General features: G+C 51.0%; 5 protein-coding genes across 5 annotated transcripts; 2 read left to right on the top strand and 3 right to left on the bottom strand.

Moving 5' to 3' along the window:
* Positions 1 to 80: 80 nt before the first annotated feature.
* Aspvir_002813 (uncharacterized protein) lies at positions 81 to 686 on the bottom strand (the record flags this gene model as incomplete). The annotated part of the gene is made up of 3 exons (XM_043274409.1): positions 81 to 294; positions 338 to 576; positions 621 to 686. 3 exons carry the CDS (start codon positions 684 to 686, stop codon positions 81 to 83), a joined length of 519 nt encoding a protein of 172 aa, XP_043130344.1.
* A 595-nt stretch (positions 687 to 1281) lies between these two features.
* Positions 1282 to 2997, top strand: Aspvir_002812 (putative C6 transcription factor; the record flags this gene model as incomplete). Its single annotated transcript, XM_043274408.1, has 1 exon — positions 1282 to 2997. The coding sequence occupies one exon, from the start codon at positions 1282 to 1284 to the stop codon at positions 2995 to 2997; it is 1716 nt and encodes a 571-aa protein (XP_043130343.1).
* A 922-nt stretch (positions 2998 to 3919) lies between these two features.
* Positions 3920 to 4581, bottom strand: Aspvir_002811 (uncharacterized protein; the record flags this gene model as incomplete). The annotated part of the gene is made up of 3 exons (XM_043274407.1): positions 3920 to 4080; positions 4145 to 4249; positions 4305 to 4581. 3 exons carry the CDS (start codon positions 4579 to 4581, stop codon positions 3920 to 3922), a joined length of 543 nt encoding a protein of 180 aa, XP_043130342.1.
* A 4002-nt stretch (positions 4582 to 8583) lies between these two features.
* Aspvir_002810 (putative amino acid transporter) lies at positions 8584 to 10058 on the top strand (the record flags this gene model as incomplete). The annotated part of the gene is made up of 2 exons (XM_043274406.1): positions 8584 to 9948; positions 10002 to 10058. 2 exons carry the CDS (start codon positions 8584 to 8586, stop codon positions 10056 to 10058), a joined length of 1422 nt encoding a protein of 473 aa, XP_043130341.1.
* Positions 10059 to 11006: 948 nt separating this feature from the next.
* erg13A (putative hydroxymethylglutaryl-CoA synthase) lies at positions 11007 to 12571 on the bottom strand (the record flags this gene model as incomplete). The annotated part of the gene is made up of 4 exons (XM_043274405.1): positions 11007 to 11183; positions 11230 to 12293; positions 12341 to 12443; positions 12512 to 12571. The coding sequence occupies 4 exons, from the start codon at positions 12569 to 12571 to the stop codon at positions 11007 to 11009; spliced, it is 1404 nt and encodes a 467-aa protein (XP_043130340.1).
* Positions 12572 to 13028: the final 457 nt, after the last annotated feature.

Here is a 13028-nt window from a genome sequence, read left to right as displayed (position 1 = left end):
CGCTCCACCACACCGATAATACCCGTACAAAATCAAGTCCATTAGCATCTTTTCTACTGTCATGTACACCAACGGAGAACTCACCTCGTCTGAGGAAGGACATAGGCGTAATTGGCTGCCGAGTACTCGCCTCTAGCCATCTTACCGATGCCATCGCCACTCTCGACCTTCCGGACGTTGTCCCTGTCGAACACCCGCAGGCCATGGCTGATGTCGACCACGTACAGGGCATACCACCTGGCAAGCCAGACGTCCTTGCTCTCGTATATCCCGACAGCCAGCGCATCGCCAGGACTTGTCATTCCTTGCAGAATCCACTTGGCTGTGGACTCGTCACCGGAATTCCAGAGTCACCGCTCCGACATTGGGTAGGCGACTGTGCCTTTTTGCAGGTCCCGATTCGCGTCCACCAGGACCTGGGTGACGGTTACCGTCTTGCTGGCATCTGTGAAGATCTTGGACAGCGCCGGATGAACTTGTTGTCCGTCTCATTGAGGGTAAAGTTTGGTATCGCCAGTGCATGCCCTTGGGTCTGCGGAGACCGAAGTAAGGAGAAGCAGTTTCATCCTGGCGAGTCTGGAGGAGGTCAGTGGCAGCCAGGACGCAGATATTCGTCGAACATCCCGTCCTGCGGTCTTCTCGCCGAGGAGCGATATTTGACCTATGTGTCGTGTGATGACCGGCATGGCCTCTTCTGTAGCTCATCAACCCATACGAGGCTTGGCAGGGGCATAGGTCAATAAGAAGGGCAAGATTCAAGCGGCAGAGAGATCAGAGCTTTTGAAGGACGGGTTCCTCAAATACCGAGAGATTTTACGAGTTTCCTACACATCTCAATGGCGGAGGAGTCTTATCATTGCATCTGCCCCAATGAAGGGAAATGAATCTCGTATTCCCTTGCGAAATAGCACAGCTCGCTATCCTGGTTGCTGCAGCACTGCAGAGGGGAAGATCCGTGCTTTCGGGTTTAAGATCATGGAATGGCATGAAGCTCAAATGGGATAGCACTCTTGTTGATAGCGTGGGACCGAATATCGAACAATTCTTAAAACAAAATATACAGCTCTGGTCTATTGACAACAGACTGTAAGGCATCAAGCGGGAAATGAGGCATCAATCTCAATCATGTGACTTTGGCACGTGACGGATCAGTCATGTCCCCTCAACCAATCACCTCAGGCAGCCGAGGAGGTTTTATCACAACAGTCTGAGAGTGTACAAAGGCCAGACCACAAGTATATCATTCTGACTATGACTTAGAGCGCATAGATCTGTCCTGCCATGACGCACGAGGTGCAAGACGCAAATGCGACCGTGTCAAGTGCGTTGTCCTCGGGAAACATGCGCCAGCGGTCGCGACAGGCATGCGCGCCCTGCCGCCAACGCAAAAGAAAGTGCGATGGGAAATTTCCATGCTCGACATGTACCGGCTATGGGTACGATTGCCAGTTTCTGGAGGACTCTGTGAAGTCTGTGAAAAGAAATGCCGACTCGGTTTCTTCGTTGCCACTGCCCTCTACGAAGGCTGCTCGTTTGTCGGAGGCAACAGCGAAAAGCCCGGGAGGCCGCTCGGTGATCTCGTCTTCCTCTCATGGCATCCTTGAGCCTTCAAAACTCAGGTATATGGGCCGGCACGCATCAGTTGCGTTCCCCATGACGGTCGGCCTGGATATGCAGGCCGCAAAACCCCCGCGACTGCACTCTTTTGCGTATAACCCTGGAGTTCGCGCCGAGCCCAGCTGTGGTGTCTCCTTTGACTTGACCGCATTTATCTCATGGGATAAAGTCCAAAGTCTGATGGATGTGTACTCGTCGACCGTCCATCCGGTGTTTGGACTGCTGGACATGGAGCGGCTGTACCACCGATGCGAGGAGCATTGGCATGGCAAAGCACAAGGCCTGGGCCTGGAGGCCCTGATCAGCGGAGTCATTGCCCTCGGCTCTCTCTTCTCTGGTTTTCTCAGCGAAGAAGAGGAGACGAGGGTCATGCTGCATGCGAAGGACATCTTGGAAGATGCCTCGGTCAGTCGGATACCTTCGATTGACAAGATCGCCGGGTGGATCTTGCGTACCATCTATGTGCGATCGACCAGTCGGCCGCACTCGGCTTGGTTGTGTAGCTGCACTACGATGCATCTCGTTGAAGCCGCTGGTCTACATCAGCCATTAGACGCGGTCATTCTGACGACCGGAGGTAGTGGCAGAAAGGCTTTGGAGGATATCGCTGAGACACGGGACCGCATTGCCCAGGTAGCTCAGTGTTTGAATATAATCATAGCCTACGATTATGGACGGTCAGTGGTAGACCTTGGATTGACATGGAAGAGAGACTCGAGGTGCGATGCACCGTCCAGCGACCTGACACCACAGTTATTCGGTCTGGTCGGAGCTGTCCCGCTCGACAACAACGCTGATCCGGTTGCCAGGCGGGATGAGTTGGCCGTGGGCCTCGAGAATCTGGCCAAGGCGTCGGTTGAGCATGACTTTTTGATATTAGTCAAGGCAGACCTGGCATTTTGTATCTACCGCCGGATTCGACTTCTGGAGTCTGCGACGCCTCAAGCACAGCTCGATCGAGTCATCGAGATCGGTCGTTCCGCGTTACCTTCTGCCCGGCGACTGGTTGCACAGAACCATCCGTGGTGGAATGTCGTTTGTACTGTCTTCCAGTTCATCTGCGTCCTTGTCGCCATCGATACCACCGAGAGTCTGGAAAGTATCCCGGAAGCCGTGGAAACCTTGGAAATGATCGCACAACGACTGAACACGCATTTGGCAAATGAAGCGCTTCACACAGCACGTCATCTCATCAATGCGTCATTGGAGAAGAAGCGAAAAGGCATCTCGATCCTCGAGCGGGTCTCGGGAATTTCTGCACCCACCGACTCTGATCGCTTGGGAGGACAATGGCTGCCTTCAGATTCATTGTTGGATTCCTTTCCGCAAACACCGTCGATTGATATGGACTTTCTTCTCGGAATGGACTTGCTACTTTGATGACAGTTCTTCGAATGCTATCATTCGACTCTGAGCCTGATTCGGCAACAGTAGACACATTGTGTCATGATGAGAATGATGTGAAGAATCCTCTGCTGGTCAGCTGGACGTCGAACACGGAGCAACGGTTCCTACAAAGCTGCGAAAGCCGCATACACAGGATTCCACACGCAACGTTCTCCCGGCATAATTGGATGTGAGAAGGCCGGCGCCCACTGGTTGAGCAATGCTGCGGGCCGCGCAAGAAACGCTGAATGTCTAGCGCTAACAATGCGCTTGCAGATAGTCGTGAGATTGATCGATCTCCGTTGGAGAGGGACAATGTCTGCCAATCTACGCAGATTGCCCAGCATCCCTACAGTATGAGCTTCAGCTGCATGATCCATTAGGCAGACGGGCTCACTGCCATTACGTTCGTATCATATACTACGGAAAGGCAGATCAGTAGTATCAAGATGCGGCACCGGCAGACCTCGCAGCAGTAATTGGAGTATCGCACGGGGGAAACGCGGTCGCACTGGCATTGCGCGGGATTATACCGCAGCTGTCGGACGAGCATCTATGATCACCCGGGCGGTTGCTGCACTTATATGCAGGGTACCTTGGTGGTTGCCTAGTTGCCAGGGAGGCTGATGTTATGCTTGCAATTCAGTCCAGCAATGCCTACTTCACAGAAACTGTCTTGGCCAGTCCTGCCTCGACTGGAGGCTGTATAGGTGCGAATAGAGGTTCGCTTCGGAGCACAATATGGCATAGCTAATTCAACAGAGCTGCCCTGATCATACGTCGGGTTTCATAATAATTGCGGTCGGCCATTGCTTGTAGATGTGAAGCTGTGTGATCCTAATGGAGGGTTCACTCCAGGTCTTTATCAGAAACATAGCAGACGATCGTACAGCTTATCAAACCCGGGAAACATGTACTAGAACATTTTCTCAAAGACATTCTGATCGCGGTCCAATGCGTCCGCTTCCTTGCGCAGCACGTCTGCTCTGAACTTCCGGAATGCATTCTCGATGCGCTTTTTTCGCTCAGGGTCCTTTGTAATGCTGCGACTTCCACTGGCCGCTCCGGCAAAGAAGCCTGTAGTGTAAAAAAGGTTAGCGATCATTGCATCTTCTGTATATAAGCGTTGCACCAGGCATACCCAGCTCCCCGCCCAAGAACAGTCCACCCGCGGAAGCAAAGAAATATGTCGCAAAGTCTCCCCATGTTGTCGGCTTCAGTAATGGGGTAATATCAGGGATTGCCTCTGTTTCTCTGTCAATAATTGCGATCTTTCTTTCGTCGAGCGAGCGCTGTCGTACCAGTTCGACCATCCGAAAACACCACCTGGGTGGGTTTCTCCGCTGCGCGGAATGCCTCGAAGAAAGCCTTGCGAGTGCTTCGTAGTCGGAACGCAACGTAGAGACCGAGGCCTATGCCAACTGCCGAGCCGACGGTGGTCCAGAGAGATACCCTGGAGGCGGCTTTTTTGAGCACATTGCGATCTTCGGGTTGCAGGTCATGTTGCATGTGCTGGTCCGCCAGTCGCGTGAGCTCGTCGCTGCGACGACTGCGGATGGAGAAGGAGGATTCAGGCATGATGATGGATTGAGGCTAGTAAAATGGTGTTTGAAGTGATATTTGATAAGAGAGAAGTTGCTTGAGCGAGCAGGTTGATTAAATATCAAGATTTATGGGACTCGACAATTGAAGCTGGTTGCGAGTAATGACGTCAGCCGGGAAGGGTGAATTACAGCATCATCACATAGATATTTCCTTTTCTTCAGTTGGCATTAGTTTTAATATAGTCTCATACCAGCAGATAATAGCCTCAGGCATTTATTATGAAGCCTGAAATTTTGCAGTTAGAATAACAATGATACGTATATGTATAATTCCTCTTTAGGTATGATAGTCATGAGTACTTGAGTCACCACATCCTTCCAAGCGCTTGACCATTTTTATGCGAAAGCTGAACTCTTGTCTAGCATTGTACGATAACCCTGGTCTCGTCAATCCAATATGATAGGGTATGCTCCTTGTGATGACTCGACTTCTAGCCTACTGCTGCTACGAGGATGGAGACATAGCTGCAGTATAGTCAGTAAGGAAGTGATCTGGCTGTACGCGCATTTCCCACACCGAAGCTATTGGAAATCTCACGCATCGACAAGAACCGGCTGAATGTGCAGGGGATTACGGCCCTTATCAATCAACCGGACGTGGACGAGGGCTTGCGGAGCCATCGGACGAGCGTTTTAGCAATGCTTCTCAATGCTCACGGCGTCTCGAAGGCGCCTCTCCAGTAGACGAGCAGCTGGAGGAATGGAGTGCAGAATATGGCGAACCTGGAACCTGATCTGTACGAGTCATCTAGTGTACCCTGAGAATCCCGACAAACATTCTGCTTTCCTCATCTTCAGCATCATGATATGTACTTCATAACCGATATGGGAACAGGTCAGGTATCAGCAAGTCAAAGTCAGATTGAGGCTGGTTTCGACATGCCAACGCAAGTCGTCCAAGATCGGGGTGGGATAATGTTCCCTTGAACAGACTGCTTTATCGTAGTATGCAAGGGATGCTGCGCAGATCCCAGCCACCTCACGTCAGCTCTTCCACTCTAGAGCGCTGAATTTTGAAAAATGAGCTTATCGGTGGCAATCGTGGCAATCCCTTGCAGGACCGCGTGCTCACATTTGACAGGTTCTCACACGGCGGTTAGGGCGCCTTTTTTGGGCACCAGGAGATGTACCTGTAGTTATGATCTAACCTAGATCGGGCAGATAGACCATGAGATTCTTAAGTTTTACCGGCATGTGTGTGACTGTCTCCTGCAAGGGTTGAGCTTCGACAAATCTCGTGGCCTGATGACCGGTTTAGTAGATCCGATCCGTTGGTGTCACGCAATCCCTGTTGTCGGGTGTGGCTGGATCGACATGTAGTAGCAATTTGTCGAGAGCAAGGTTAACTCGGGTTTCAGGTATCAAGGCTGAGCCCCTAGGAAATGGCAAGGGTCCTCACAGGAGGGATCCCGGATAAACTGCATGTCAACTGTTTCCTCAGCAGGACCGTCCACAACAAGCCTACGGTTGAATGCAGCTCAAGCGCGTTCGAGAGTCTTCTAGAAAGCAAGGGAGCATAAGGAAAGTACCTTCCACGAGATCTGCAAGGGAGTGACACGTGTATGTTTGTAGGAGTAGATCACTAGGAGAGTTCACAGGAGTTTTTATCCTTGTTTACACGAGGTTCTATGGATATGATTTCTACAACCCTTAGTCTTATGTCTACGATGGACCATCTGGTACATACATCTTGAAGGCTGTCAGGACAATCAGTTTTGCTTTTGCCTCGACTGGCGGAGAGGCTTTGTCTCATCAACAAAGGTTATGCGCCTTGATTAGTCCTGTAGTAATGGGTCCTCATACACACAGGTGTGTTCGAGGAATGTAGGACATGGCGAAGGACTATTATTGGACCCTCGCCAGTTCATCATTGCTGAATCAAGGGAAGTGCATTTCGAGCAGCAGAAACAAAGCCGTCTCTTTCCGAGAATCGGGCTTTGCTGGTTTCGACAAGAGGTCTGTGGATTATATGCACCCTGCTCATGCATGATGCGGGATTTTTCTGTTGTTGAATAGCATCCATTCCTCAACCGAAATCCCCAACAGAGGTGTTAACCATCTGGTTAGCAATCTTGTGCTCTGGCAATATCAGAGCAATCCGCCAATGTTGCTCTAGGGACTAGACGGTAGCGATACAGAATTGCTCTCAACTAATGACCGACACATGCATGATAGCATTAATTGGCACTCTTGACAAGAACAACAGTCGGCCCTAGATGTCTACTTCGGCATCCGAATATCCCAACTAAGCTTGTTCTGGATTTCAAGCAGCCACCTTAGGTAGCTTCGGATAAGCTCCGTTCTCTGGACATCTTAAGTAATCAGCACAGATGCCCTGAGTAACTTGCGCAAAGAATATACTTTGCGCGCACGTCTCCAAGGATCATCTCTGGAGCGTCGCAACTTCAGCTGTCGACCCGATATTGTTTATAAAAATGGCTCATAACGGAGCCGTGAACGCGGGGTCTAATGTCCACCTCTCCGCATGATGATCTTAGGGCTTCCCCAACAATATGGAGCAAAACAAAGAGCCATATCCACCGTGTGAACTGTATTAATAATGGAATCCCAGATGAACAAGCAACTCGTGTAGGATACCCTCGTGGAGATGAGGTGCAGCCGCGACATGCTGAGCACATTGCTGGGAACCCGATCTGGCCCTGCCGTTGCCGGAACGGGACTAGTCTGAGACATTTCCATGACGCAAGCGTTTTATGCAGTCAGCCAAAGCCTCAGCCTGCGACTCCTATACGCATCGAGGATAAGATAGAGAAGATGTCTCAGAGAAGAATGGCCCTATGTCTAATTTAGGCATGTTCAGATTGTATAGTCCGTAATTCACTGACAGTTTGATGATGCACCAGTGGTACACAGTATGGAGTACACGGAGCACGCCTGACACTGGAGGAAGGAATTTTTCAGCAGCCAAGGAAGGCAGCCAGTACTAACTTGAAATAACCTAGCCTCTTGGCGGAATTGAGTTTTTTCCGGTTCCTGAAATCGAACTTCTCATGATCCAAGGCTTTTTGCCTGAGTAAATCCGACGCAGCCGGCGGCACCGTCCAGGCTTATCTTATCTCACCTGACCACACTAGACCAACTTCGGCCCCGACTACGCTGTGGGTGGCGGAAATTCCTGCCAATTCCTGCCTTGGGGCCTTGGGCTGTCTTGTCCGGCTTGTCCTGTTGCTTGCCGTGATGCCAGTTGCCCGGAGATCGGATTTGGGCGGCGCCACCGTCGATCGTCCGCAGAGTTTTATTGATGTCAGTAAAAGTATCAAAGGTCTTCTTCTATCACATCCCTTGCTTTCTTCCTACACGTGTCGCTTCTCCAGACTGTTCAAAGACCCCGCAATGGACATTCGACGATTTCCGGGGACTTTTCGCGGGGGATTCGGGCTCATCGACATGACTATTTCCCTTTGGTGATATCTATTACCAAATGCAATCACTCGGTGCTATCTCGACTCCACGTCACAATGGGTCCATCCAGCCGTATCGTTTCACAGAGTGTCATTGACTGCCAGGAGCCTAACCTGTTTGTGGCAAAGTGTCCACCCTTCGACTGCCGGTCATTTGCTGGATGTTGCCAAATGCAGTAAGCTGGTACGCATAGTGGATCGTCGCACACCAGCGCCATGGAATCTAATTAATAAAAGAAATTCCCTGCTATCACTCGCGCCTTGGAGAATGTCTCCAAGTCTACGCAGTACTCTGTAATCCGTAGTAGTCCAATCATGCCACGGGATTTCTTCTAATCGGCCTCTTTTCCCTCCTTTCCTCCCCCGTCTCTGCCTCACTTTTCCACTCCACACCCATCCGTGCCCCTTCGGCCAGTTTATAAAGCACACAACTTCTCCCTCTACTCTTATCTTCCCTCTCACGACGCTAGGAAGACTGGTTCGATCTCGGGGCTCAGTCCACCTTTCTTCTCCCTTTCTCTCCCACCGTCTTCAGCACCGCTCTCCTCTTCAACATGGGGTCCTCAGTCGACATTTCCGACTACTCTGATACCGGCAAGGCCGTGGGATCCGACAATGAGAAGAGCGAGAAATTCCTCGCTCCTCCCCAGTACGATGGAGATATGATTGGGGAGATGAGCGAGGCGGAACGACACATCTATGAGCACGGTGTGAAGAAATTCAGCCGTCTCGGATGGAAGCGTCTCACCGTTGTGCTCATCGTGGAGGCCATCGCGCTTGGCAGTCTGTCAATCCCCTCCTCCTTCGCTACACTGGGTATGGTGGCTGGTGTCATCTGCTGTGTTGGCCTTGGATTCGTCGCCATCTACACCAGTTATGTTGTCGGTCAGGTCAAGCTCAAGTTCCCTCAAGTCGCCCACTATCCCGATGCTGGACGGCTCATGTTCGGCCGCTTCGGCTATGAACTGATCAATGTCATGCTCATCCTCCAACTCACCTTCCTGACGGGCTCGCACTGCCTGACCGGCACCATTGCCTTTACCAACATCACCGAGAGTTCCCTCTGCTCCGTCGTGTTCGGCGTTGTGTCTGCCATCATCCTGCTATTGGTCGCCGTGCCTCCTAGCTTTGCTGAAATGGCGATTCTGGGCTACGTCGACTTCGTGTCGATTATTGCCGCCATTGGTATCACCATCATTGGCACTGGCATCAGGAGCGCTGACGCACCGGGTGGTCTGTCCGGAGTGGAGTGGTCCGCCTGGCCCAAGGAAGGGACCACCTTCACTGATGCCTTCATCGCCATCACCAACATCGTTTTCGCGTACAGCTTCGCCATGTGCCAGTTTTCCTTTATGGATGAGATGCACACCCCCAAGGACTTTGTCAAGTCGATCTGGGCGCTAGGTCTGGTGGAAATCTTCATCTACACTCTTACTGGTGCGCTGATCTACGCCTTTGTTGGCATGGACGTGCAGAGCCCTGCGCTGCTGTCTGCCGGACACACTCTCAGCCGGGTGGCTTTCGGTATCGCCCTGCCTGTCATCTTCATCAGTGGCTCCATCAACACCGTCGTCTGTGGCCGTCTGATCCACGGGCGCATCTTCAAGAACTCGCACATCCGCTTCATCAACACCCCCACGGGCTGGGCCACCTGGCTCGGTCTTATCAGCATCATCACCATCGTCGCATTCATCATCGCCGAGGTGATTCCTTTCTTCTCCGACCTGCTGTCCATCTCCTCTGCCCTCTTCATCTCGGGCTTCACCTTCTACTTCCCTGCTCTGATGTGGTTCCTGCTCATCCGCGAGGGCAAGTGGAATGAGCCTAAGAACTTGGCGCTTGGTGCCTTGAACGTCCTCGTCCTGATTATTGGTCTCATCACCCTGGTCGGTGGTACCTACTCCAGTATTGATGACATTGTAAGCATCCTGCCTTTCTGTCATTTCCCATCAATTACTAACTGCGACACTAGATCATCAACTACAGGGAGGGCACTGTTAGAGGTGTTTTCACCTGCCACATAAGCTAAACTTCGAATTACCAACAGCTACGGTTGAATCTGCGCTGGTTGTATCATATACGAACGGCTCAAGACTTGTTGCCGATATACCACATTTCCCTTCCCAGTTTATGATTTAGACGAGCCACCGGCTGGCTCAACATAGATGATGTGCATGTACATACTGCGTTTTTTCGATATCTGAGCAAGCGAATCATGAATCTATTTCTCTACATCTTCCCACTTAGTATCTCGCATTAGTGATCTGGCACATTAGTGACTATAACCGATTGGCCATTCGGTGTCTGGTAAGTGGTAGGAAAATTTCGACAGCCTAGACTAATCCCCCCTTCAATTTCTGTCATCAACCTTAAATAAGTGAGCAAACTAAATTGGGTTCCCTCGGTTTCCCAAATCAGCCGTAGGCCATGAACCACGGTTAAGCTTCGGTCTGAATATTCTAGAAAAACTTTACTAAGCAGCTCTGATGTGCCGAGTAATTAGCGAACCGCTGAAATGCCTTCAAATTTGCCATCGCCCATCAGCCGGAGACATTCGGGAAATCCCGGGTGATTGTCTTGTCTGCTGAAGATCTGCTCAGTATGGCTTCACCGGACTTCCAATTCAGTCTGGTTCTCGTATGCGTGGTCTATTGCTATCATTTGCTTCAGATTATCAGCTGCAAAGACATCCATTCTGGATGCAGTATTGTTGATCAACACTGCTCCGAATCTTAGTGGTTGTTTCCTATGTGGCACTGTGACTTCGCAATAACCATGATGATTACTTGGAGTATGTCCCATGTAAGGATCCACTGTTCCACTTGCACTACTCTAGGAGTCTAGGTACCTTAATGTTCCCACCCTTATCTTTTGCCCTCTGTTCATTGAAAGTCTCCTATTGGCCAGTCATGTTGGATGACAGAATCCTCAAAGTAATTCATCTCATTGTCCTACTCGCGCTCGACTATGACTTGATTTAAACAACTTGTCCGTGCTGATCCTCACACATAGAGAGGTATGGCTTCATGTCATACTTTCGTCGATATGCATCATCCACATGCACCAGGAAGTAGGTTCCTGGGGCAAGGCTCTCGACACTTCCCTCGGGAGTGTAGTTCTTCTGCTGATATGCCTTTTCGCGGAGTTTACACATCTACATAGTCAGCGTTGATCAGAAACGAACATCATAACCAACTCACCTGATCATAGAATTCAGGCGACACTGCTGTTCGAGCGCTCAGGCGATCATGCAAGCCAATCTTCTGAGCTATCTCGGTGGTGTCGCCCTTGACACGGAAGCTGAGCAATGTGCTAGCCAGACCGCTCCCGTAGCTGAACAGGCCGATGCGCTTGTCCTGCAGTCGGTCGCTGGGGACATTGCTGATCAGGCTGATAAGACCCGCATATACACTGGCGGTGTACATGTTGCCGCAGTTAGTCGGGACGGTCAATGACGGCTCGACGCGCTCGACGAATCGGTCCTTGGTGAGACTGACGCACAGCTTCTCCAGACCCTTGTCCGTCAGCGAAGCCGCAAAGTCGGCTTCTTGGACTTGTGCCGGCACCTCGTCGAACGACCCTGGCTCTAATTTGAAGTCGTTGAACAGCAACCGGCCATATCCCTTGGCCACCAGCTTGCAGTTTGGCGCGTGGAAAGCGAAATAATCAAAGGTATCAAGGAAACTACCCTTGTGACCGTTGCTGATGGCCGTCCCATTTGTCTTTGCCTCCTTCCGTGCGCGCTGCTTGGCCTGATACCGCTGGTAGCATGCGTCCAGTGCACCCAGGTAGCAGGTGTTGGAAAACTGCCCGTCCACCTGCGGGTACTCGGATTTGAAATCCGCCTTGTAAAAGTCATAGACATGCTTCATGCAGGAACCCCTGACCGGCTCCAGCACCAAAGGAGCGTCCGGACCGATGAGCATTGCCACGCAGCCTGCACCACCGGTGGGACGCGCCGCTGGCGTCTCATACAGGGCAATATCTCCGGCCACAACGATGGCGTTGCGGCCGTCCCAGGCCGAAGACTCGACCCAGTTTACTGCATTGAGCAAGGCGTTGGTCCCGCCGTAGCAGGCGTTGTATGTGTCGATGCCCTCGATGTCCGTGTTGTCGCCGAACAGCTGCATCAGCACCGTTTTGCAGGACTTGGCTTTGTCCAGCAGACTCTCGGTTCCAACTTCGAGACGGCCGATGGTATTTGGGTCGATCGAGTACTTGCGAAGAAGGGAGGATACAGCGGTCAGGGCAAGAGAGTAGAGATCTGAGCTGTGAGTTGTTGATGCTTCCTCCATCGGATGGTTTGCTTACCTTCACGATCATCACAGAAGCTCATGTTCTGTTGACCAAGTCCGATGGTGTATTTCCCTGCACTGGCTCCGAGGAATGTCTCCAGCTCCGTCTGAGAGACATACTGCACTTCTGTTAGCCGAGCTTCTTAAGCAACCGCAACAGAAGAGACAATGCTCTGGGCGAACTTACTCGACTAGGGAAATAAATCTCCAGGGCTTTGATGCCCACGTTCTGAGCAGAGGAGGGCATGCTGGTCGAATGACAGATATTCTTGACTCAATATTTGACTGATGAAATTGGGTGCAGAAACTTTATCATCAGGTAATGGAGAGCAGCTTCAGGACGCAGTTCATGTATTTATAACATTCATAGCATCTATAACAAGGGAGCTGAGGGGTCAACTGCAGGCAGCTGTGATGGGTCCTACAGTGTACATTGGAGCATCGTCTGCACCTGTTGCTGTTCCTTCCAACCAAGACTAGATCTTCTCTTGCCTCTTGGGCTGGAATTGCGTTGTAAGTAGATGGATAAGTTAATATTATTGGACATTGAATGACAGTTTAACTGGGATCTGCTACGGTGACGACATTTCGCGTTATGGTGTATGTACACACATTGTTGTTGTTGGACCTACCAACTACCCGCAAAAGACATTACAATGGTACTCCCTCCGCAGTTAAAGAGAAACCACTCATAGTGATAGGAT

This window comes from Aspergillus viridinutans (assembly GCF_018404265.1).
Source record: "Aspergillus viridinutans IFM 47045 DNA, scaffold_13, whole genome shotgun sequence".
In the NCBI taxonomy this organism is placed as follows: domain Eukaryota; kingdom Fungi; phylum Ascomycota; class Eurotiomycetes; order Eurotiales; family Aspergillaceae; genus Aspergillus; species Aspergillus viridinutans.
The sequence above is the reverse complement of the archived record's forward strand: the minus strand, read 5'-3'. Positions and strand labels throughout refer to the sequence as shown.